Source organism: Symphalangus syndactylus, chromosome 15 (assembly GCF_028878055.3).
Source record: "Symphalangus syndactylus isolate Jambi chromosome 15, NHGRI_mSymSyn1-v2.1_pri, whole genome shotgun sequence".
Classification (NCBI taxonomy): domain Eukaryota; kingdom Metazoa; phylum Chordata; class Mammalia; order Primates; family Hylobatidae; genus Symphalangus; species Symphalangus syndactylus.
The window spans coordinates 102,020,487-102,045,253 of record NC_072437.2 but is presented as its reverse complement, the minus strand read 5'-3'; the positions used below and the strand labels follow the sequence as shown (position 1 = coordinate 102,045,253).

Genomic DNA, 24,767 nt, shown 5'->3' with positions numbered 1-24,767 from the left:
TTAAATTATTTTCTTTTCTATTGGAATAGTTGGTATCTTCGAGTGATACCATGCAGTCATAGATGTAAAGAATCTTCAGTCATTTGACCTTTTCTCTCTCCATCCAGCACTCAAGCCACCTCAGGAAAGGAGCCTGAGCCTTTTCTTTCAAATTTCCGGGGGAGATTCATTGTTCCATTTGGTGATGCATTCTGATATTCTTCCTAACATACCTTCAAAATGTCTCCTGTTGGAGTAAACCTAAAAGCCATTGTTTAGAAACAGGTTGAAATCATTCATTGATGTTGACTCTTAATGGAGACAGTTACTTTATGTTTATTTATATTCTGTCTCCATAGTGGCTCTGAGGCAACTTACGAGAAACCATTGCAGTGAAATGATAAATGAAAAATAGAAAATCAGAAACGGGTTGAGGGGAGGGGAGAAGAATCCAGATATGTCATCCATAAGGGTTAGCATTGTTAACCAAACTAAGAGTCGGGCCTGGTTAGTACTTGGATGGGAGAATGCCTGACCTCCTGGGAATGCAGCCCAGTAGGTCTCAGCCTTATTTTACCTAACCCCTATTCAAGATGGAGTTGCTCTGGTTCAAACGTCTCTGACACAGATTGCTGGAGAAGATGGTGGTAATTTTACTCTAGGTTTCCTGACAAGGAGGGAAGAAATGAAAAACTCACTCTGGAATGTAATTTTTATCCCAAAGGGGGAAAATAGCCATTCCTCAAAGGAAATAATCTTGGAATTAATTCCTAAACAAGTTTCTTGAGCATGGCTTTACTTTCAAATGATTTTTAGAAGAACCTTCAGTGAACTCTCAAGGCAAAACATTAACACATAACGTTGTGAAGCAGTTTGTTGAGGAGCTTTGCAGATTGGTCTGCATGTTCAATTTCTGCTGGTGCCAGTGGATCCAAAGACAGGATTAAAATATTAAAGGCGTGCTGAATGTGTTCTAGGAACCTGTCTGCAAGTCGCTTCTTCAAGGTGCTCCTGCCGAGGACATGGAGAGTCTGTGGTAGTCTGTTTCGTTGCTATAAAGGAATACCCGAGACTGGGTAATTTATAAAAAAAAAAAGAGGTTTATTTGGCCCATGGGTCTACAGGCTGTACTGCAGCACATGTACTGGCATGTGCTTCTGGTAAGGGCTTTAGGAAGCTTCTAATCATTGTGTAAGGCAAAGGAGAGCCTGTGTGTCACCTGGGAAGAGACAGAAAGAGAGGGAAGGGAGGGAGGTGCTGGGCTCTTTTTAACAAACCGATCTGGCAGGAACTAATAGAGTGAGAATCCACTCATCACCTCAAGGAGGGCACCAAGCAGATCATGAGAGATCCTTCTGTGTGACCCAGACACCTCCTACCAAGCCCCACCTCCAATATTGAGAATCAGATTTTGATGTGAGGTTTGGAGGATTCAAGTATCCCAATTATATCAGTAGCTCCTGTGTTGTTGACTGAGAGCTCATCTTTAGGGTTAAGAAGCCACATGAGCAAGAGCCGGGACTGATGACCTGTTCCACAAACTGGAGCACCTGATAGTGCTCCCCTCGATGCAAGAGTACTCACTGTCACATGGTCCGAAGGCAAAGTTACAGTTTTCTCAGAGCTGCTTAGGAATTACTCCAATGTGGAAAAAAAATTTTTTTTTTAGACATGCCACAAGCCTTGCCATAAAGCATGGTGGAAAAAAGTGTTGGCTTGGGAGATTTTACAGCAAGGGCAGTCGGTCTTCTGTGAGATCACAGGATTCTCTCTCAGATGCTGCCATGGGTTATCTGGTTCTGAGCAGCATGGCTTCCAGGAGCACCAGCCTGAGTGAGTTAGCTGCAAAATGCATTCCTAGGCTAGCAAATGAGTTAACTTGCTCTGTGGAGTTAATTAACAGACATTAGATTTTAGTGATACGCATTCATCTCACAAGTACTTACTGAGCACCAACTCTCAGCCATACTGGACACTAGGGATGCAACAGTAGAAAAAAGACAATGACCAGACTTCCTGGATTACTTACTGCTGGGGAAAGACAGACACGAAATACAACATATAGGATGTCCAACAGAGAAACACAAAGCAGGGGAAGAGAATGGAGACTTTAAAGCAGCGTAACCAGGGAAGGCCTTCCTGAAAAAGTGACATTTGAGCAGATGTTACCAGAAAGGTGTCCCGATCCAGACCCCAAGAGAAGATTCTTGGAACTCACACAATAAAGAATTTGGGGTGAGTCCGTAGAGTAAACTGAAAGCAAGTTTATTAGAGAAGTGAAGAAACAAAAGAATGGCTACTCCACAGGCAGAGCAGCAGCATGGGCTGTTCGACTGATAACATAGTTATTTCTTGATAGTTATTTCTTGATTATATGCTAAACAAAGGGTGGATTTTTTCATGAGTTTTCTGGGAAAGGGGTGGAGATTTCCTGGAGCTGAGGGTTCGTTTCCTTTTTAGACTGTATAGGAACCTGCTGAGCGTGGCCATGGCATCTGTAAACTGTCGTGGTGCTGGTGGGAGTGCCTTCTAGCATGCTGATGCATTATAATTAGCGTATAATGAGCAGTGAGGATGACCAGAGGTCACTTTCATGCCATCTTGGTTTGGGTGGGTTTTGGCTGGCTTCTTTATGGCACTCTGTTTTACCAGCAGGGTCTTTGTGACCTTTATCTTGTGCCAACCTCCTATGTCATTCTGTGACTAAGAATTCCTAGCATCCTGGGATTGCAGCCCAGTAGGTCTCCACCTTATTTTACAAGATGGAATTGCTCTGGTTCAAATGGCTGTGACACAGAGAGCAAGGAAGTCAGTGTTCGTGGAGCCTGAACCAGTCTGTCAGGTTAAATTTTAGAGCTCCCTGGCTGAAGTGAGGGTCCATTCAAATTGTTGCGGGGCCTTCAAATTTTATTTTTGGTTTACAATATGATCTGACTTTACACTTTTGAAAAGATTGCCTGGCTGTTCTATTGAGATTAATTAGACGGTGATAGGCAAGGATGGAAGATTTTTTTTTGAGATGGGAGTCTTGCTCTGTCACCCAGGCTGGAGTGCAGTGAAACGATCTCAGCTTACTGCAACCTCCGCCTCCAGGGTTCAAGCGATTCTCCTGTCTCAGCCTCCTGAGTAGCTGAGATTACAGGCGCACACTACCACACCCAGCTAATTTTTGTATTTTTAGTAGAGAAAGGGTTTCTTCATGTTGGCCAGGCTGGTCTCGAACTCCTGACCTCAGATGATCCCCTGCCTCAGCCTCCCAAAGTGCTGGGATTACAGGTGTAAGCCACTGCACCTGGCCTGAATATATCATTTTTAAAAATTCTTTTTAGTGGCCAGACACGGTGGCTCACGCCTGTAATCCCAGCACTTTGGGAGGCCGAGGAAGTCAGGTCACCTGAGGTCGGGAGTTCGAGACCAGCCTGGCCAACATAGTGAAACTCCGTCTCTACTAAAAATACAAAATATTAGCCGGGTGTGGTGGCAGGTGCCTGTAATACCAGCTACGCGGGAGGCTGAGGCAGGAGAATCACTTGAACCCAGGAGGCGGAGGTTGCAGTGAGCCAAGATCGCGCCATTGCACCCCCAGCCTGGGCGACAGTGCGAGACTCCATCTCAAAAAAAAAAAAAATTCTTTTTGTTATAGTTAATGATGAGCCGTTCCCCTACCCAGTAGATATCAATTAGCCTTCACGCCATTTCTGGCTTGTATTCCTTGTGACTTAAATTAGCTAAGATGGCTGGCCTTGCTAAAGGAAGGTCATGTTGCCACCCTGTCAGCAGTGAGTGCATTTTGAGTTTTGTTTTCTCTAGTGGTGATGATGGGTCCTCATTTACCCCACTTACCATCTAATGGGTATGTCCCTGAGGTAGAGGGGCTGGTAGAAAGCATGTATTTGTAGCCATGCAGCAGTTAACTGGTACAAAGGGATTGAACCTATGACTTTGACCTCACTGGCAAGATGCTTTAAATAGCTACTGACAGTTAGCACTAGCATACCAAAAGCTACCACTTAAATGTCAAAGGCAATACCTTGGGCAGCCTGGAACATCGCATTCCAGTGTGGGACCTATCCGTATTCTTCCTTAGAAACTAGGCACACCACTTGTACTCTCTACAATTACATATCAAATAATAATATGATGATGATAGCTACCCGCATTGATTACCTAATATGTAAGAGACACGCTGGTGGCCCGGAGTGGTGGCTCACGCCTGTAATCCCAGCACTTTGGGAGGACGAGGCGGGCGGATCACGAGGTCAGAAGATCGAGACCATCCTGGCTAACAGTGAAACCCCATCTCTACTAAAAAATACAAAAAAAATTAGCTGGGCGTGGTGGCAGGTGCCTGTAGTCCCAGCTACTCGGGAGGCTGAGGCAGGAGAGTGGTGTGAACCCAGGAGGCAGAGCTTGCAGTGAGCCGAGATGGTGCCACTGCACTCCAGCCTGGGCGACAGAGCAAGACTCTATCTCAAAAAAAAAAAAAAAAAAAAAGATAAAAAAATTTCTCCCTTTGTGGGAGAAAAAAAATGATAACATTAACCCTGGTTATTGAACTTTCTGAGATAGATAAAGCATATCCTGAAAATAATTATCACATATTCCAAATCATTGCATTGTTTTGGGAATTGGGTTTTTTTAAACCATTTTATGAATCTTTATTTTCTTGTATATCTCAAGTTCTGTATAATTCTAGTAATTCTTCTTGTTTTATGAAAGGAATTATCCTGACATAAGGATTTCACCAGTCAGCTCCTTGCAGAGGTGTTACCGGAAAGGGGTCCTGACCCAGACCCCAAAAGAGGGTTCTTAGATCTCTCACAAGAAAGAATTTAAGGCGAATCCATAGAGTAAAGTGAAGGGAAGTTTATTAAGAGAGGAAAGGAACAAAGAATGGCTACTCCATGGACAAAGCAGCCACCAGGGCTACTGGTTGCCCATTTTTATGGTTCTTTTTTTCTTTTTTTTTTTTCGATGGAGTTTCGCTCTTGTTGCCCCGGCTGGAGTGCAATGGCACAATCTCGGCTCACCTCAGCCTCCGCCTCCCGGGTTCAAGTGATTCTCCTGCCTCAGCCTCCCGAGTAGCTGGGATTACAGGCATGTGCCACCATGCCCAGCTAATTTTGTATTTTTAGTAGAGATGGGGTTTCTCCATATTGCTCAGGCTGGTCTTGAACTCCCGACCTCAGGCAGTCCACCCGCCTCGGCTTCCCAAAGTGCTGGGATTACAGGCGTGAGCCACCGTGCCTGGCTGGTTATTTCTTGATTATATGCTAAACAATGGGTAGATTATTCATGCCTCCCCTTTTTAGACCATATAGGGTAACTTCCTGATGTTACCATGTTCGCCATGGCATTTGTAAATTGTCATGGCACTGGTGGGAGTATAGTAGTGAGAATGACCAGAGGTCACTCTCATCGCCATCTTGGTTTTGGCCACCTTCTTTATTGCAGCCTGTTTCATCAGCAAGGTCTTTATGACCTGTATCTTGTGCCAACCTCCTATCTTGTCCTATGAGTTAGAATGCCTACCCGTCTGGGAATGCAGCCCAGTAGGTCTTAGCCTTATTTTACCCAGCTCCTACTCAAGACAGAGTCACTGTGGTTCAAACGCCTTGGGCAGAGGGTCTGCATGTCCAGGTGGTATTTGGGTTGCTTCCTTTCCCAATGGATTTCATTTCCCTGTCTCAAAATAATCCTTTTGTTCTGCCTCTGAACACGTGTTAAGGCTTCTCATCTTAAAAAAAAGCAAAACCTAAAAAATATTTTAACATAGGATACAATGTCACACTGTTAGTCATTAAACTTGATGTTGCAGAATACTTAATATCTTGAGAAAATATTCACAATATATTATTAACTGAAAACAAGTTTTAAAACATCCTGTAGAGTATGATCCCAATTTTCTTCTTAAAAATGCACATGGCTGAGCATGGTGGCTCACACCTGTAATCCCGGCACTTTGGGAGGTCAAGGTGGGTGGATTGCTTGAGCCTAGGAGTTCATGACCAGGTGGGCAACATGGTGAGACCCTGTCTCTACAAAAAATACGAAAAAGTTAGCTGAGTATGGCAGCATGCATCTGTAGCCCCAACTAGTCAGGAGGCTGTCTCGAAAACACATAAAAAAGACTGAAAGATATATAGTAGATGTTAGCTTTGATTACTTCTGGGCTGTGGATTTATGGCTGATTTTTCTTTTCTGTCTGTATTTTCTACATTTTCTATAGTGGGTTTTCTTGATCCTGTGAGGATGGGGTGGCCGTGGTGTGTAAGGGTGTTCTGGAAGGCAGCAGCAGTGGTAAGGGAGACACGTCACAGTGCAGCCCAGGCAGAGTGGCTGCGTGTTTGAGTGACAGTATGGGACATGCCGTGTAGTAGAGTTGGACCCAAACAAGTTTGTTCATCGTGTTGTCCTGAGAAACTTGGTCATCAGGGACAGTCTTGGAGGACCAGCCTTGCTATCAGCCCAGAGGTGACTTTGTGTGAGTTAGGAAAAGGTGCTTCTTCCTCAAGAGAAATTACTGCCATCTGCTGGGAAAGGATTGTAATAATTACACAAAGCTCTGAAGACTGAGAGGCGAACCCTGGTTTGCAGTGGTTGTGTAATGCATAACGGTAGGCACAATCCTGTGGAGGACCTGCCTCCATCCTCTGAACTAGGCCCTGGTGTGGATCTGGAAATCTGCATTTTTATATTATTAGTATTTTTTTTTTACCACCCATTAAAACTTTTTTATTGTGGGAAATTTCAAATAGGAAAACAGAGAGGGGAATATAACAAGTCTTCATCTTACTATCTCCAGCTTCAATAAAGATTCACATTCTGTGCCATCCTTTTTCATCTATCGCTCTACAGTATTTTTGCTAGAATATTTTAGAGCAAATCTCAGGCTTCATATCCTTTTTCCCATCTATTGGAGTTTATATAAGGAATAATACCATTATTACACTCAGAAATATATATATTTTCTTAAAGCTTCTAAAATAGCTGTGCAGAAGAAAAGGCAACAAAGGCAAGGGGAAGATTAATTACAAACTCGAGAGGAGGCGTTGCGCTTGTGCTGGGACATTTAGGTTTTGTCCTAAGAGGAGTGGAGAGGCTTCGGCGTCTTCTGTGCAGGACACTCTGCCTTTTATGGTGATCTTTTTGCCTCCCTCCTAGTAAGGAGGGTATCCCTGCACCTTCCTTCTACTTTGGGACACCAACTTCTTCCTCCGTTAGTAGGTTCCAGAGATTGGCACAGTCTCACCAGCCTGCCCAACCTGCCCTCTTTCCAGTCATTTCCTGTCACTCAAGACAACAGAAGAGGATTAAAAGAGGACACACTTTTGTAGTTCGACCCAGCAAACCCAAATTAAACCCCAGGTTCCTCTGGTCCTCATTAACCACAACACAGGACTTCACACTCCCTGATCCCATAAAAAGTGGGTGGCAATCACACACAAATGGGAAGTTCAGATAAAGAAAGACACAGCCCAAGCAGATGCAGAGCCCAAGATGTGGGTGGAACTTGCTTGAGGGCCGCATTGCCAGCGTTCTCTTTATGGTCTCAGGCAGTACTTCCTTTGGGGCATTTATTCCTTATTGCTAGGAGTTAGAACAGGCCGCAGGATTGTAACACTAGCTTTTCCTTCCACTTCTAATGCTACTTAATTACAATAATGAACATATTAATGGCATATTTGATTGCAACAATAATAGGCGTGATGTCTCTTTTAAGCATTTCATACAGAACTGTCAGAATGTAGGCTGCAGTAAAATCTGGACATGTTCATGCTTTTCCTGTACCGTTTTAAAGGAATATCACTGGCTAGGCGTGGTGGCTCACGCCTGTAATCTCAGCACGTTGGGAGGCCGAGGCAGGTGGATCACCTGAGGTCAGGAGTTCGAGACCAGCCTGCCCAACATGGCGAAACCCCACCTCTACTAAAAATACAAAAAATTAGCCAGGTGTGGTGGCAGGCGCCTGTAATCCCAGCTACTCGGGAGGCTGAGGCAGGAGGATCACTTGTACCCGGAGGCAGAGGTTGCAGTGAGCCGAGATTGTGCCACTGCACTCCAGCCTGGGCGACAAGAGGGTAACTCCATCTCAAAAAAAAAAAAAAAAAAAAAAGTGCAGGTCACCCGGCCTCACCCTGGACCTGCTGAAGTAATGTTCTGTTTTAATAAGCCCTGCAAGTGGTCTTAGTGCAAGCTAAGGTTTAAGAACCACTGCTCTACTCTGGTGATCTTGAATCTGACACTAGCGTTTAAAGCTACTATTCTGGCCTACCAAATGGATGCAAATAACATTGTTGGCCTACTTGACTCCTCCTCAGATGCTGGTGTCTCTAGCCAGAATCTGGCCTCCCTCACCCTGAGGCTGGGTTCCACCCTTTCCTGGTGTTTCTGGGCAGGCCCTGCATGCTGGTCCCGTTGGCTCTGCTCTTCTCTCTCTGGATGCTAGATGACTGCCTACCTGCCCAGGCTCTTCTCTGCGCTGGTGGCTTTGCCAAAGTGGACTGTGGTTGCAGATGACCTGAACAGGATTGAAAACCAACCCCTAAAGATAGATTACAGACTCAGATAACAAAAAAATCATATTTATCTTATGTAATAGGTTTTGAGAGGATTATATATTTGAAGGTCATTCCATTCACATACCGACTTAATCCTTAGCAGCTCCACTCTGGCTCCTTCACCTGCTTTCCCTCTTGAAAAAACCTCTGCCCACCCCCACAAGGCAGGACTTTCCCCTTTGGAGCCCACAGGGGTTGTTGTAGGAGGCGGTGTTTGCATTTTGCCCTGGCCTGGGGTTCTCTTTATGATCGTGAGGGTCCAGCCAAGTAACTCTCTCAGCCAGTTAGGACCATCCTTCTGCCCCCTGGCACCACCACCTAGGCCCTGGGGCCCAAGGCCATTCAGAAGAGTGAATAACAGTGATGAGATAGAGGAGGGAGAGGAAGGCTGAGGGAAGCGGAGGAGGGGAGCCAGTCTCTGGCTGAGGAAGAGGAGAGGCAGTGACAGGACACTCGTGGCCTGGATATCCAGGGCGGTGCTTTAGCTGTGTGACCCTGGCTCAGTTTCTTCAGAGTGATGTGGTTGGGATACGTACTACTCAAAATTGTTCTTTTCTAAAATTTTATTAAGGGAAAAGGAAACAATAAATATGGTGGGATGTAATCACATGTAATGCAGAACTGCCTCAAGTGCTACTTAGGACCTAACAAAGAAACTCCCAGCAGCTACGTCAGTAATGTTTGCTAGATTCAGAGTCATGCACATGGGGCCCTGAGCAGCCCTGGAAGCTGTGAGTTCTGTTCTTTAAAAGTTTCACAATTTCATTTTGAGGAGACCTCAAATATATAAGTATATTCTGGGTTGTTTCTACAAACACCTTTTAACTGCATAGTGATCATATGTATAATCACATTGACTTCTAGTGCTGGAGACTTTTTTCCCCATCAAAAGTGGGAGTAAAATTGTTCTGATATTTAATATTCACTAGACTAGAATTTCTTCATTTTTTTCTAACATCAGTCCCTTGCTGTACATTTATATTAAATCTCAAACCCAGACATTTAGAGGGAAAGGATCAACTGAAATTTAATTTGGAATGGAAATCAGCATGAGCAGCAACATTCTCAGGATGCTTTTCTTTTTTTTTCTTTTTGGACTCTCACTCAGTTGCCCAGTCTGGAGGTGCAGTAGTGGCGTGATCTCGGCTCACTGCAGCCTCCACCTCCCAAGTAGCTGGGATTACAAGCGTGTGTCACCACGTTCAGCTAATTGTTGTATTTTTTAGTAGAGACAGGGTTTCACCGTATTGGCCAGGCTAGACTCGAGCTCCTGATCTCAAGGGATTCACCTACCTTGACCTCCTAAAGCGCTGGGATTGCAGGCGTGAGCACCCAGCCTCAAGATGCTCTTTTGAACTTTAATTCCAAGAATATTAGATAAAGTGATACAGGCTATATTTTGCTTATGAGTTTTTATATTACTGTATCTGAAAATGTGGTAGAAATTTCACTGTTCACAAATAAAAATAGACATTATTTATATGATTTATATTAGTGGATGACAAACTTAAATGAAATAGGTCTCTGAGGTATTTGTTAAGAGAAACAGATTTATAAGTGTTGGTAAATTTTTTAAGTGTCTTTTATTGTTTCCCCTGAGGTGGGTTTAATATGTGCACTTAAGTAACATTTTCATGATATTAGCTGTGTCCAGTTTTAAATTTTAAAATTTGTGGGCTGGGTGTGGTGGCTCATGCCTGTAATCCCAGCACTTTGGGAGGCTGAGGCTGGTGGATTACTTGAGGTCAGGAGTTTGAGACCAGCCTGGCCAACATGGTGAAACCCCGTCTCTACTAAAAAACAAAAATTAGCCAGCTGTGGTGGTGGGCACCTGTAATCCCAGCTACTCCGGAGGCTGAGACAGGAGAATCACCTGAGCCAGGGAGGCGGAGATTGCAGTGAGCCGAAATCGTGCCACTGCACTCCAGCCTAGGCGACAGAGTGAGACTCTGTCTCAAAAAAAATAAAAAATAAAATGTGTGTATGTACATGAAGGATTATTTGATTTTTTTGCGTGATATATTCACTTCTTTTCTAATATCATAAAACCTTATTTTTGAAACAAATAAACAGGAGTGATGGGAGGAATAGTATATGAGACCTTACTGACTGGTTCTTGGGAGTGATTGTTAACATGGGTTGCAATCCACTTTTATTTTTTTATTTATTTTTATTTATTTTTTTGAGATGACATCTCGCTCTGTCACCCAGGCTGGAGTTCAGTGGCGCTACGTTGGCTCACTGCAACCCCTGCCTCCCAGGTTCAAGCAATTCTCCTGCCTCAGCCTCCCGAGTAGCTGGGATTACAGGTGCCCACCACCATGCCTGGTTAACTTTTGTATTTTTAGTAGGGAAGGGGTTTCACCATGTTGGCCAGGCTAGTCTTGAACTCCTGACCTCAAATGATCTGCCCACCTCGGTCTTCCAAAGTGCTGGGATTACAGGCGTGAGCCACCACGCCCAGCCGCGATCCACTTTTAAATGGATTTGTGGAAAAAGCACAGATTATAATTAAACTAGGTGGCATTTAGGTCACACATCTCATTCATCTGATCAGTGATCTGACAATGAACCTGACAGGGGAGAGTCACATCTCCTAGGGTTTCAGGAATCAGTGGGAGAGGCATGCTATGAAAGGGCATGTGAAGGAAGGCTGTGTTTTTGTGTCTGCAGGTGTGCACTTGTACTACGTCGGGGGAGAGGTGTATGCCGAGTGCGTGAGTGACAGCAGCATCTTTGTGCAGAGCCGGAACTGCAACTATCAACACGGCTTCCACCCAGCTACCGTCTGCAAGATCCCCAGCGGCTGCAGCCTCAAGGTCTTCAACAACCAGCTCTTCGCTCAGCTCCTGGCCCAGTCAGTTCACCACGGCTTTGAAGTCGTGTATGAACTGACCAAGATGTGCACTATCCGGATGAGTTTTGTTAAGGTAAGGAGTGCTTGCTATCACATTATAAAATGTTCAGCGAAAAACAAAACAAAAAAGCACCCTGACTGCTGTGGCAGTTCTGTGGTCAATTCAGATAGACAAAACCAATTTTTTTTTTTTTTTTGAGTTGGAGTTTCACTCTGTCACACAGGCTGGAATGCAGTGGCATGATCTTGGCTCACTGCAACCTCTGCCTCCTGGGTTCAAGCAATTTTCCTACTCAGCCTCCCAAGTAGCTAGGACTATAAGGCACGCACCACCACACTTGGCTGATTTCTGTATTTTTAGTAGAGACAGGGTTTCACCATATTGGCCAGAGTGGTCTTGAACTCCTGACCTTGTGATCCGCCCACCTTGGCCTCCCAAAGTGCTGGAATTACAGGTGTGAGCCACCACGCCCGGCCCAGAACCAATTTTTCTGAGTTCTATTGTTTTTAGGAGGAGTTCCTCTTTGAGTATAAACTGTCTTGTTTAGCAATTGTATGAAAATTCTTACACATTGCTTTTGAGGAAAAACAAGGTGGCTATCTGATTGTTTTTAATGCAGATGATAAAGTAACAACAGTAATTTCACAGGACTAGTGCAACAGAGATTTTTCCATCCTTCGAATTGCCAAGCACTGTTATCAGTCAGTGAATGTTGGTGAATTTATCTGAATTCAGTAAGATACTCTCCTTACTCTTAGAAAGCATACAGGCACATGGAGGAGATAATGTTTATGAATAAGCTACAAAAATAGGCAGGATTGGTTCTAATGCAAGATAATAAATTAAGTAGTGTTATAAAGGTATAAACAATTTGGAATAGAAACATGAGGTGAGTGTGATTAATTCTGAGAGTAGTATATGTTCTGTTGATGAATATTTGTTGAATTTCTCATATTGAATCTTATTAAGGTTGCTATGAAGGCTGGAGAACCAAGGAAGTTTCTTAGTGGGAAGGAAAAACAACTGGGCTTGTATATGGAAGCGAAAGCCTTCAGTTTCATCACCTGCTATTTTATCTGTTGCAAAGTACTCGCAAATCAGTAATATTTCAAAATCTGGGCTTATCAAAGTATCGGGGTATGTGTGACAGTTTTCATACTGCCATGATTCCATCCAAGGAATCAGCATGGCTTGTTCCAGGCATTTTTTTCAAAGTAAATTTTATTAGCACTTTAAAATTACCGTGACAAATAATTTTTCTATACTCAAATTATGTTTTTATTATTTTATCATTTTAGTAATTATTTAAAAAGTAAGAACAATATAGTTTCCAATTTAAAAAAAACAGCTGCTTGAAATTATTTCTCTTTCATGGTGACAAAGCAGTTTCATTCAAATTTAGTGTTTTAAAAGCATATATTATAAAGTTATATTAACAAATAACTTTGAAATCTTTTCAAATGTTCTGTTGCTTTAGAAACGGCAGAGGGCATCATTTGAATCATACAGTTGTTGTTTTTTTTCCAGGTCTGTGTTTTTAAAATTAGGATGAAATGCCAATATCATAGGTAATTATTTCACTCTAATTAAATATAAGCTTATATAGAAATCTGATTTTCCTAATAACTAGATACATTGCTCAGATAGGCAGCATTTACATTCATAAAGCTACACAATTGGCACAGAAGACAAACTGTTCCTAATACTGCAGGAACTTTTAAAATAAATACATAGTAAATATAACTGTAGATCATTTTTTTTAACATTTGAGATGAGCAGCTGTAGCTACCACTGGGCTAATGGATCAGATCTCTTTAAGGTTTCTTTCAGCTCTGATTTTTACTGATTCTAGGACTCATTCAGTCAGTCAACAAATGTTTTTTGAGCACCTGCCATGTGCAGGCCAGGCACGTGGGACATACCAATGTTTACTTGCAGATCTCTGCCCTCAGGAAACCAGTATTCTAGGAAGGAGAGACGGATAATAAACAACGGCCAAAACACAGAAGAAGGATGGAAAGAGAAAGTCCGGGGGCAGGGTGAAGGGAATTGGAGCATGGGGGCAGTGGAGTCATCTGCACATCAGGGTGGGCCTCACTGAAAAGGTGACAGGTCAGCAGAGATTGGAAGGAGATGTGGAGCTAGGCCCAGGGACCCCTGGAGGAAGAGCAGAAGCAGAGGGGAGAGCAAGGCAACAGGATGCACCTGGGAACTCTGAAGAGCAGACAGGCCGGTGTGGCTGGGGCCTAATGAGCAGGGGGAGTGAGATGAGAGCAGCCGCAGGGAACCACAGCAAGGCCTCCTGAGCCACTGCTAGGAGTTTAGCGGTCACTCTAAAGAGGGGGCGAGCTTTTGCAGGGGTCAGAGCAGAGCATTTTCATGGTCTAGCTTCTATTCTTAAAGGATTGCCCTGCCTGCTGTGTGGAGGATAGATATTATACAGGCAAAGTTGCAAGTGGGGAAACCAGTTAGGAGGCTGTTGTAATAGTCAGGTGAGAGTCGCCCTCACCTGGAGGGATCCAGTACAGCTGTGAGAAGTGGAAGGATTCTGAATTGTGAAGGCGGATCAGGCGTGGGAGAAAAAGAGGAAGATGAAGTTAGTTGCCTTCAATCAATATGGAGAAGACGCAGGTGTATTGAGATGGCTGTCGCATTCAAGTGGAGTTGCTGAGTAGCCAGTTCCATGTAAGAGTCTGGATTCGGGGAGAGAGGTTTGGGCTTGAAATACAAATTTGGGAGTTGTCTGCAAAGGGACCGTATTTAACTCTCTAAGTCTGGATGAGAACACCAAAGGTTTGAGTTTAAACTGAGAAGGGCCGGGCGTGGTGGCTTATGCCTGTAATCCCAGCACTTTGGGAGGCTAAGGTGGGTGGATCGCTTGAGGTCAGGAGTTCAAGACTAGCCTGGCCAACATGGCAAAAGGCAAAACTCCATTTCTACTAAACATACAAAAATTAGCCAGGCGTGGTGGCACGTGCCTGTAATCTCAGCACTTGGGAGGCCGAGGCAGGAGAATCGCTTGAACCTCGGAGGCAGAGGTTGCAGTGAGCTGAGATGGCACCATTGCACTCCAGCCTGGGTGACAGAGCCAGACTCCATCTCAAAAAAATTAAAATAAAATAAATAAGAAAGGGGTCTCTAGGACTGAGCCCTGGGACACTTCAACATTTAAAGATGGGACAGAAGGGACAGAATCAGCAAAGAAAACAGAAAGACCAACCACTGAGGTAGTAATAAGACCAAGAAGTGTGGTGCTTTGGAAGCCAAGAAAAGACAGTGCATTGATGAGAGGATGTGATGAACTAAATCAAATGCTGCCCACGTAACGCAAAGGCTGAGAGCTGATCATTCATTTTAACAATATGAAGGCCTTTTTTGATCTTGACAAGAAAAGTTTTGTTGGCGGCTGGGGTGAAATGATGATCAGAATGGATTTAAGAGAGAATGGAAGGAGACAAATTGAGACGGCTAGTATGGATGACTCTTCTGAGGGTTTTTGCCAGAAAGGGGATAAAAACATAGGGCAGTAGCTGTTGGGGGTGGAGAAGTATTTTGAAGATGGAAGATATTTCAGTGTGTTTATATGTTGACGGGAATGATATGGTAGACGCAAAAGATTGCAGGAGAGAAGGGGAAGATTTGCTGGAATCATGTCTCTGGGAAGGCAGGTCTGAGAGTGCATCAATGGGTGGACCAGCTTATTTGGAAACACAAATAATCTGTGGTAAGAGGTTGAAAGGCCAAGTATGTGGATGCAGGTTCTGTGGAAACTCTTATTTCTGATGTATTCATTTTTCTAATTAAAATACAAAATAAATCTATCAGTTGCAGGTATGGACAGGGAAAAAGGGGTTGGAGGTTTTAGTGGAGAGGAGCGATCACCTAGGAGGGGGACATGAGAGAAGGGACTGGGGGGGGTTGTGACTGCCGGGGACATCACAGGTCCACTTGAGATTCTCAGTCATGAAAGTAAAATGTGATCAGGCAGCATGGTTGTGTTGAAATCCAAGTTTAAAAAAACTACAGAGAATCACTGCTCCCAGTCACAGACTGATATACTTGGCTGTGATCTCCCTTCATTTTTAAATATCCTTTCATTGATACATAACATATAGAGAAAAATATGCAAATTTTCTTTTCTAATTTTTACTGTCTCTCTTTGAATGGTGATAAAAGGGAAATTGCCAGGTGAACTGGAGAGAGAGAGATAGAGAGAGAACACACAAGCTTTGATTATGAGCCCTGAAAAACCAAGAGCGCCTTCCAGTTCTGTCTTGACTGCTTTCAGGTCCAGTCACTGGTCTGCAGTAACCATTTTGTGCAAGAAGCTGTCCTGGGTATGAAGGGGTGAACAAAAGGTCAAGTTTCTTCCTTTGTGGAAGGGAAAATGATTTTTCAGTGCTTCCCATGTGACTGGAGTGCCAGAACCTCTCTAGATCCGAGTATTCAGTTGTGAACCCTGAGGGAACGCACTGATTTGGATTCGTCGGAAGGCATCTGGTTGGTGCGAGAGTTGACCTGTGTTTACAGGAAGGTAGAGGCCATGTTGTCTCCCTCTCAGGTCTCAGGAGCTACGCTGGGGTGTGGGCCCTGCGCCCCCCTGAGCTCTGCCTGGGGCTCTGGAGGCCGAGTGTAAGTGTGGCACCATCACTCAGCTCCTTTCTTGTTTTTCAGGGTTGGGGCGCCGAGTATCATCGCCAGGATGTCACCAGCACCCCCTGCTGGATTGAGATTCATCTTCATGGGCCACTGCAGTGGCTGGACAAAGTTCTGACTCAGATGGGCTCTCCACATAACCCCATTTCTTCAGTGTCTTAACGGTCATGTCTTAAGCTGCATTTCCATAGGATAGAGGCTATTGCAGGGAGTGGCTTGTATCATTTCAGATTTGCAACTGAAGTTTCTAAAAACATGTGTAAATACATAGAATGTATACTGTTCTTATTTTTTTTAATCACCATTTGTTTTGTGCTTTCTTGTTAACCTGATGCCAGTACGGTGCAATTGGAAAAGCAGGCCCTTGGTGCCTGTGCTATAAGCAGCAGATTTTGTGGGAGGAAACAATTGAGAGGCAATATTGTCAACAGTATTTGAAGGGTGTTAGCAGAATAAAAGGCAGCTTTAGTCAGCCGCGTCATTATAAAGCATGTTGTGTGGCCTCACAGAAACACTGAAACTGTTTATACAGCAAAAGTCAGGTATTAGCAGCACTAGAGCAAATATCACTCAGATGAAACAAAGAAGTGAAACCCCTACAGTTTAAATGATGTCACTTTTAGTGCTATTGGCAAGAAAAAAAAAAACAAACTTATACAATAAATTAATGAGATAGGCCATAGAAACTTTATTTCTAAGGTTGACATACCTATAGCTGGGCTCCCGTGCTCTTATCAGTGGTACATGTTAAACTGTGATCGGAAAAGAAAAAAAACTGTGAAGCCAAAAGTCGTGTTCCCTCAGCCTACCACTGTAAAACAGAGTCTAATATGGGAAAATAAATATGAAAATAGCATGAAATGCTGTTTCCCAAATTACAAGATAAGACCAGAACTTGGTCCCAGAGCCACCCAGGGAAGACTCCTGCTTTCCACAGAGGAGACCAGGTTCCTGTCGTCCTGGGTGTTCATGTCAGGCAGTCCTGCAAACTTTGAGTCTGCACAGCATGCCAGAATAGCTTGTGTTTCAGTCCTGTGTCAAGAAGCAGGTGAAACCAAAGGCTGGAGAAAAGCGTCACACATCGACTTACACTTTCTCATTTCCCACGTTCCAGTCTCCTGGGAAGGGCACTCTTTTGCCACGTTTTCCTGCCTCTTGGCAAATATTAACTCTTTGCAGATTACTAAAGCAACAGTAAAGACTTTGAGAAAATCTAGATACATTATTGGATCAATGAGTTATTTAACCTGGTGTCTCTAGTGATTATCTAAAGTCTCATACCTGGAAATAAATTCCCAAGGAAAGTGATAATAATTTCATAATCATCTGTAATTTCTGGGGAACAGCGGTACTGAATAATAAGACATCTTTTAAAAATATACACAATATTAAAAACCTATTCTTATTTTACTTCAGATGAGGGAGGAAAATCCCCCAAATTTCTAGGTACTTTCATGTATATACTTGCCATGCACTAAACACTGCATTGCTTGGAAAAATATTTCATACCCTCTTTAAAAATGTACAATTTAAGATGGCAGTTAATGCTTGTAACAGACAGCACTTCAGTAATCCAAGAAGTTTCTTCATTTATACATTTTATCTCAACTCTTTCTAGCATTAGTGCACATGGTAGTTTTTCTAATTAAATTGTATTCAAGGTAGAAATGATCATGTGAGAAAGATATATGATTGAGCTACTACTGTCACCTCTTATAATGACTAGTGTTATCTAATAGAAACTTTCATATATACACCATAGAAAAGAATTATTACATTTTACATTGACAAATGTAATATATGGCCCATGTAGTGTATAGAAAAATCTGTAGTTTATTGGTTCGTCAACTATGTATTGTGCACCTACCTATAGGTGTCAGGTACAGTGTTAGGTACTGTAGAATCAAATGTAAATAAGAGACAGTCCTAGCCCTCATGGAGCTGAGAATCTAATAGTGAATCTGTACAGACGTCTTCATGTTTCAGAACTTTTAAAACAAAACAAAATAATGCAACCTATCTTTTGCTTGAAAGAATGTAATTGATTTCTTATCTCTGTTTTGAAATTTTTATTTCCTTACTCTTCTGCAAAGTCAGGTAATGGATTCCTTGTATAAATGCTACTTTTCTTCCATGTCTCAAAGTTGTTTTTTTCTCCCCTTTCTTCCCTATTTTCCAATAATTCTCCATCTCCCCTTTTCTTGGAAAAGGCATTAATATGGTGAATCTCATATGGGAACCATTCCATGGGAGAACTTCAACACAGTTTTTGCTCCAGAGATCAAACATAGCTTTCGTGATCTCTCTACCAGCTATCTAACTAACTTATCCTCTGGTAATCTTTTTTTTTTTTTGAGACGGAGTCTTGCTCTGTCACCAGGCCAGAGTGCAGTGGCATGATCTTGGCTCACTGCAACCTCTGCCTCCCGGGTTCGATTGATTCTTCTGCCTCAGCCTCCCAAGTAGCTGGGACTACAGGCTACCACGCCCAGCTAATTTTTATATTTTTAGTAGAGACGGGGTTTCACCATGGTAGCCAGAATGGTCTCTATCTCTTGACCTCATGATCCGCCCACCTCAGCCTCCCAAAGTGCTGGGATTACAGGCGTGAGCCACCGTGCCCGGCCTCCTCTGGTAATCTTACAGCTTTACAGAATCAATCTAAACTGGTGGCTCATAAATGACATTAAAAACAAAAAAAATCTGGATGCAGTGTCTCATTCCTGTAGTCCCAGCACTTTGGGAGGCCAAGGCGGGAGGATCACCTGAGCCCAGGAGTTTAGGGCTGTAGTGAACTATGATCATACAACTTCATTCTAGCCTGGGTGACAAAGTGACACCCTGTCTCTAAACAACAATCAAGAAACAAAAAACTTGTATTTCCCCGCAGCTTTGGGAAGCCAGAACCCAATATTGCAGTGAATCTGAATTTTCTGTGACAAATAAATTATTAAATTGGCACATATGATCATCACCAGTCATGTCTCATCAAAAGCCTTTATTAAGATGCTTGTAAATTTTGAAGAATTTAGAATTAATGAGAAGTTAACCCTTTAGTCATTGTAACACAATCATATTTTAATCAGCTTTTTCTTTTGCTACCAAGAGTTTCAAAAAATAAATGCAGTATTTGACTTCAGGCTTCTAAATGTGCTCATTTAGCATTCATTCCTTGATGTAGACAATAAAAAAAAAACTGAATAGCATTCTTTCCAGGATAACTAATAAAGCAGACATGCTAAGCCTATAAATACATCAGCACTACACGTTTAAGGTTGCCACGGACAAGGATCACACAATAGAGAACACTGTAGTAACGTTTTGGTCTGCTCACAAGACCCAGAACATTGATCAGTTTTTGTTGTTGGTTTATTATTTTTCTGTTAAAAAATTGTGAAAAGTTTGTTTTAGCTAGATGATATTTTAATAGCTGCAAGTGCTTTGGAACTATAAAGATGTCACTACTTAACACATATACCTTATGTTTTGTTTTGTTTTACACTCAGTATAAATCAGGAAAAGTTAGCCAACCACCTAGCATTTAGAATCCTCATTTTTATTGTCTTCTAAGGATTTGGATGTTCCCATAACAGCAAAAAAACAGCAACAAAAACATTTCATAAATATTACTTGATAGACTGTAAGCACCTGCTTAACTTTGAATGTGTCCCAAATATTTAGTGTATATATATATACATATATATATTCAACAAATAAAGCAAAATATAACATGCATTTCACATTTTGTCTTTCCCTGTTACGATTTTAATAGCAGAACTGTGTGACAAGTTTAGGTGATCCTAGCATATATTAAATTCAAATTAATGTAAAACAGATTAACAACAACAAAGAAACTTTCTATTTGAGTGAAGTCATGCTTTCTATTATAATAACTTGGCTTCGGTTATCCATCAAATGCACACTTATACTGTTATCTGATTGTTTATAATAAAGAATAGTGTACCTATATGTCTTTTGGCTCATTTTTCCTGTAAACCTCATAGAAGATTCACTGTATGTGGGTCTGCAGCTCCTTAAGTCAATTAATTTTAAACCATTCTATTTTGAAAATGGGATGTTAAATTCCACATGCTATAGAGAAATTAGGTAGTGGTTTTGAATTAAACACCTTAGAATAACCGTCATGAAGTACAGATCTTGAAGATACTTCACAGTAACTTTAGAAAGGATATATGTAGAATACTGCAATACGTGATATTGCAGTATATAGGAAAGAATGAGCACTTTTATTATTGTAAACATCTGTACATTGCTACAGATTGCCTGTTAGAAAGGTGCTAAAAGGCAACTGGTGAGGAAGAACTAAGATGAAATCCAAAGAAATATGAACACATCTAAAAATGTAAATTCTTAATTCCTTTCATTCATCTAAATTTCCTTCTAATCTTAAAAAGGAAGGGGAAACTCTATACCTATAAAGCAGCTTTCTTATTTACTTGATCAGAGTTGTCAATTTTTTTAACGAAATGGAGCTCTATATTCAAAAAAAGTGTTTTGTGGAACTCCAAAATATAAACACATGAAAGATGTGCCAGTTTAGATCCTGGTGGGGACCATGAAGCCTCCAGTTTACACTGTAAGTTTCTGGAGAGCAGTGATTGTGTCTTGTTTGTCTCTGCATCTCCCACGGTTCCTGACCCTGTGCTTGCATCTAATATTTGGTATTGGCATTTCAAACACGGATACACATTCTTTAAACATATCATGGTATAGACATAAAATACTGTCTTTAAACATTAGCCCGTCTTAGAGAAGAAGTATTTTCCTCATCCTAGACTCCTTACCTTTACTTATCAGATAGTTCTTATGCATCAGCAGGCACTGTAGATACAATGACAAAAGTTCCTACTTTTAAGGAGCTTACCATTTTGTGGAGAAAGATGAACAAGTAAGCCAATAATAAGAGTGTGCTGTCAGCTGTGACAAGCCGCTGGGACCACCGAGTGACATCTACATTAGGCCCTGGGAGAGTACCGGGGAAGGCTTCTGGGCCGATCCAAGGTCATCCTTCTGCCATCCTTAATGTCAGTTCTCTTAGTAAATCATCCTGGGCATTCCTAAAGCAGGTTAGTGCCTGCTGTCTGTGTTCCCATAATACTTTGTGCCCATTGATGGTCAGTATCAGTTCCTGCACCACACTGTTTACTTACCCATCTCTCTGCCAGGCTGGGATGTCTTTAAGGACAGGGATTCTATTTATTCATTTTCAGCATTTCCCAGCTACTGTTTGTTTAGAGAGGCTTTTGGGGATCACGTTGTAAAGGCAGAAATGGTAGTTGTTTTTAACTCTTCCTTTAAAAATATCAAAGTATTTAGCTTCTCCTTTCAAAATAAAAGGCATTGCAAGCCTCCAACTGCATATCACGTAACCATGCACAGCAGATAGGGATCAGAAAAGCATGCTTGTGATTCAGTTTGGAAATAGTTATCCAGCTGCATAGCAGTAGCAAGGAAAAGTAGCTTTAGCAATTAAACAGTAAAATTGCTTTTATTCTGAGCATTTATTTTCACAATGTGAATTTGAGTATGACAAGCATAAAGAATTTTGATGTTATAACACCAAGTTAACAGACACTAATTCTGAAAGTTTACCTCTGCATGATCACTGCTGGTTCCATTATTTGCATGCATCTGATAAAAATGTTAGGTATGGCCACTCAATCTAAATGCCAATGTTAAATTGAGTAAATATAAGGAAAATTATATTCAGTTTGGTTTTTAAGCCAAACAATTCACACCTGCAATGTGTTATTTGGAGAGAACGCTTGCAAGTGGCAGGCCAACTTCTCTCTAGTCTCATCATTTAGGAAGGAAAAGCCTAAAAATTATCAAAATAGGCCAGGAGTAGTGGTTCACACCTGTAATCCCAGCACTTTGGGAGGCCGAGGTGGGTGGATCACCTGAGGTCAGGAGTTCAAGACCAGCCTGGCCAACATGGTGAAACCCCGTCTCTACTAAAAATACAAAAATTAGCTGGGCATGGTGGAGGGCGCCTGTAATCCCAGCTACTCAGGAGGCTGAGGCAGGAGAATCGTTTGAACCCAGGAGATGGAGGTTGTGGTGAACCAAGATCGTGCCATTGCACTCCAGCCTGGGTGACAGAGCGAGACTCTGTCTCAAAAAAATAAAAAATTAAAAATAAATAAAAATTATCAAAATAATCCACTGATATTTAAGCATAATTTCAAATATTCCAAACATCATGCTGTAAAAGTGTTTTGTCTTTTTTGATGCCATAACAGTATATACTTCCTTATACATTCAGTCTTCAAGCTAAATATAATACCATTTTATAGTTCATTTGTTAACACACTTGCTTTTCTTGACCCAATTATTTTAAAACAAATTAAATATAGCCCACCAGTAAATGAATGTGGAAAGTGAAATTTGTCTTAATAAATATTGAAGGGTATACTGAAATGATTACAGTACAATGTTGAAAACATGCTGATATGCAATAAAATATTTTAAACTTAAAATCATTTCATACACCATAAAAAAAGTTAAATTGATGATTTTTTTCTAAGGGAGTTTGTGAGATTATAGATTACTATGAAAGGCGTTTGCAAACAAAAGTTGGCAAAGTTCCTATTTGTTTCTCCTGGTTTGGCATAAAAAGGAAATACAAAGCTCAGTGCTGAAGGACAAGAGAGGGCTCTTTAACTTGCTGAAGGAGTGGAAAAGAATTAAAAGGAATGGAAAGAACTTTTGTGAAACAATGATCCACTGGCATTATACCATGTAAATCATGATAGCTTGACATAAAGGAGAGAGGCAGAAATAGGCAGGAGCTTGGAGGTAAAGGGTTTTGCATACTAAACTGAGAATTTGGACCACAGGTTCTTAAATCTACAATGACAATTTAAAGCATTGCTACTAATTACTTTAAAAAGCAACAGTCTATGATAGACCCTCCTTGGGTCCCCCTGAATCATGATCCCCCTATTCTTGCCCCAGGCATGCTACAGATTGCTTTGGAAAATTGTGTTGGAAGACATCTCAGAATTTGGGAGTTTAAGGCTCCAAATCGTCCCACTGCTTATAAGCTTTATCTCTAAGAGTTTGGTTGAAGTTTAGAAAGCTTTGGGTAAGCAGCAGAGGGCACTCAATGTACAATAAATATCGCATATTCTAACTTGAGGGAAATGGTTTTTTGATTCAGAGTATGCAGTTGGCTGGGCGCGGTGGCTCATGCCTGTAATCCCAGCACTTTGCGAGGCCGAGGCGGGTGGATTACCTGAGGTCAGGAGTTCGAGACTAGTCTGGCCAAAATGGCAAAACCCCGTCTCTACTAAAAATACAAAAGTTAGCTGGGTGTGGTGGTGTGTGCCGGTAGTCCCAGCTACTCGGGAGGCTGAGGCACGAGAAGAGCTTGAACTCGGGAGGTGGAGGTTGCAGTGAGCCAAGATTGTGCCACTGCACTCTAGCCTGGGCAACAGAGTGAGATTCTGTCTCAAAACAAACAAGAAAACAAAGAGTATGCAATCATTTTTCTTACAAGTATTATAGCATACAATCTAGTTGGTCACTATTGTTTATACTAGCTAAATTTATCTTTTAAATAGGCAAGATACTAAGCAGTGCTTGCCTTAGAAACGTAATGAGATTCACCCCCTACCACTGGAAGACTTTTATTAATTTCCTGTTGCTGCTGTAAAAAAGTGCCACAAATTTTGTGGCTTAAAACAGCATAAATTTATTTTACAGTTCTTACCCTTACAGTTCTTGAGGCCAGAAGTTTGAAATCTGTCTCACTGGGATAATGACAATGTGGTGGCATGGCTAGTTCCTTCCGGAAGCTCTAGGGGGAATCGTTCTCTTGCTTTTCTTTTTTCTTTTCTTTTCTTTTTTTTTTTTTTTTTTAGCTTCTGGAGGCTGCCTGCATTCCTTTGGCTGGCTATGCTTTTCTTGAATCTCTCTAACCTGTTGCTTCCATCATCACATCTCCTATTCTTCTGTAAGCAAGCATTCCTCTTGTAAGGACACCTGTGATTACATTTAGAGCCCATCCAGATAATTCAGGTTGATCTCTCCATCTCAGAATCCTCAACTTAAGCACCTCTGCAAAGTTCCTTTTGCCACATAAGACAACATCAACAAGTCCTGGGAATTAGTACAAGGATATCTTGGGGGGCCATTATCCAGCCTATCACAAGACTCTACTACTGATACTAGAGGGAGGCAGGGAAGTGCTGGGTAGAGAAGGGTGGGGTCCCCAGGTGAGGGCTCCACGCTCAGGCCTGTGCCCACAGACCTAAGTGAGAACAGGGATTCCTGTTTTCTCACCCAAATGTTGCATTTCCCAAGACCACTCTGGCCTGCCATGCCCCCATCCCATGGCCCTATAAACCTGAGACCTTAGCAGGTACAGACACAAGTGGCTGGACATGGAGAGGAGCAGAGAAAGAGAGTGGCAGAGAGTGACCAAGAGCGGGAGTGGCAGGGCGACATAGCAGAGAAGGGAAGAGGCGTCTGAACGTCTACCGAGAACAGCAGGACTCCAGGGGAAGATCACGTTCCCACTCCATCCCCCACTTCCGGTTCCGCATCCATCTCGCTGAGAGCCTCCACCACTCAATAAAACCTTGCAGTCATCCTTCAAGCCCTCGTGCCATCCGATTCTTCTTGTACACTGGGCAAGAACTTGGGATACAGAAAGCTTTCACACTGGCCACTGCCCTTGCAATAAGGC

General features: G+C 42.2%; 1 protein-coding gene across 3 annotated transcripts in view; it reads left to right on the top strand.

Annotated features, from left to right (window-relative positions):
- Positions 1-20,023, top strand: part of SMAD9 (SMAD family member 9) — a 75,536-nt gene extending 55,513 nt beyond the window's left edge. For all 3 annotated transcript variants that reach the window (XM_055244536.2, XM_063618931.1, XM_063618932.1), the window contains 2 exons: positions 11,214-11,470; positions 16,073-20,023. In XM_055244536.2, the coding sequence (XP_055100511.1) occupies positions 11,214-11,470; positions 16,073-16,216 (401 nt within the window). In that variant the 3' untranslated portion in view covers positions 16,217-20,023. The remainder of the gene's footprint in view (positions 1-11,213; positions 11,471-16,072) is intronic.
- Positions 20,024-24,767: the final 4,744 nt, after the last annotated feature.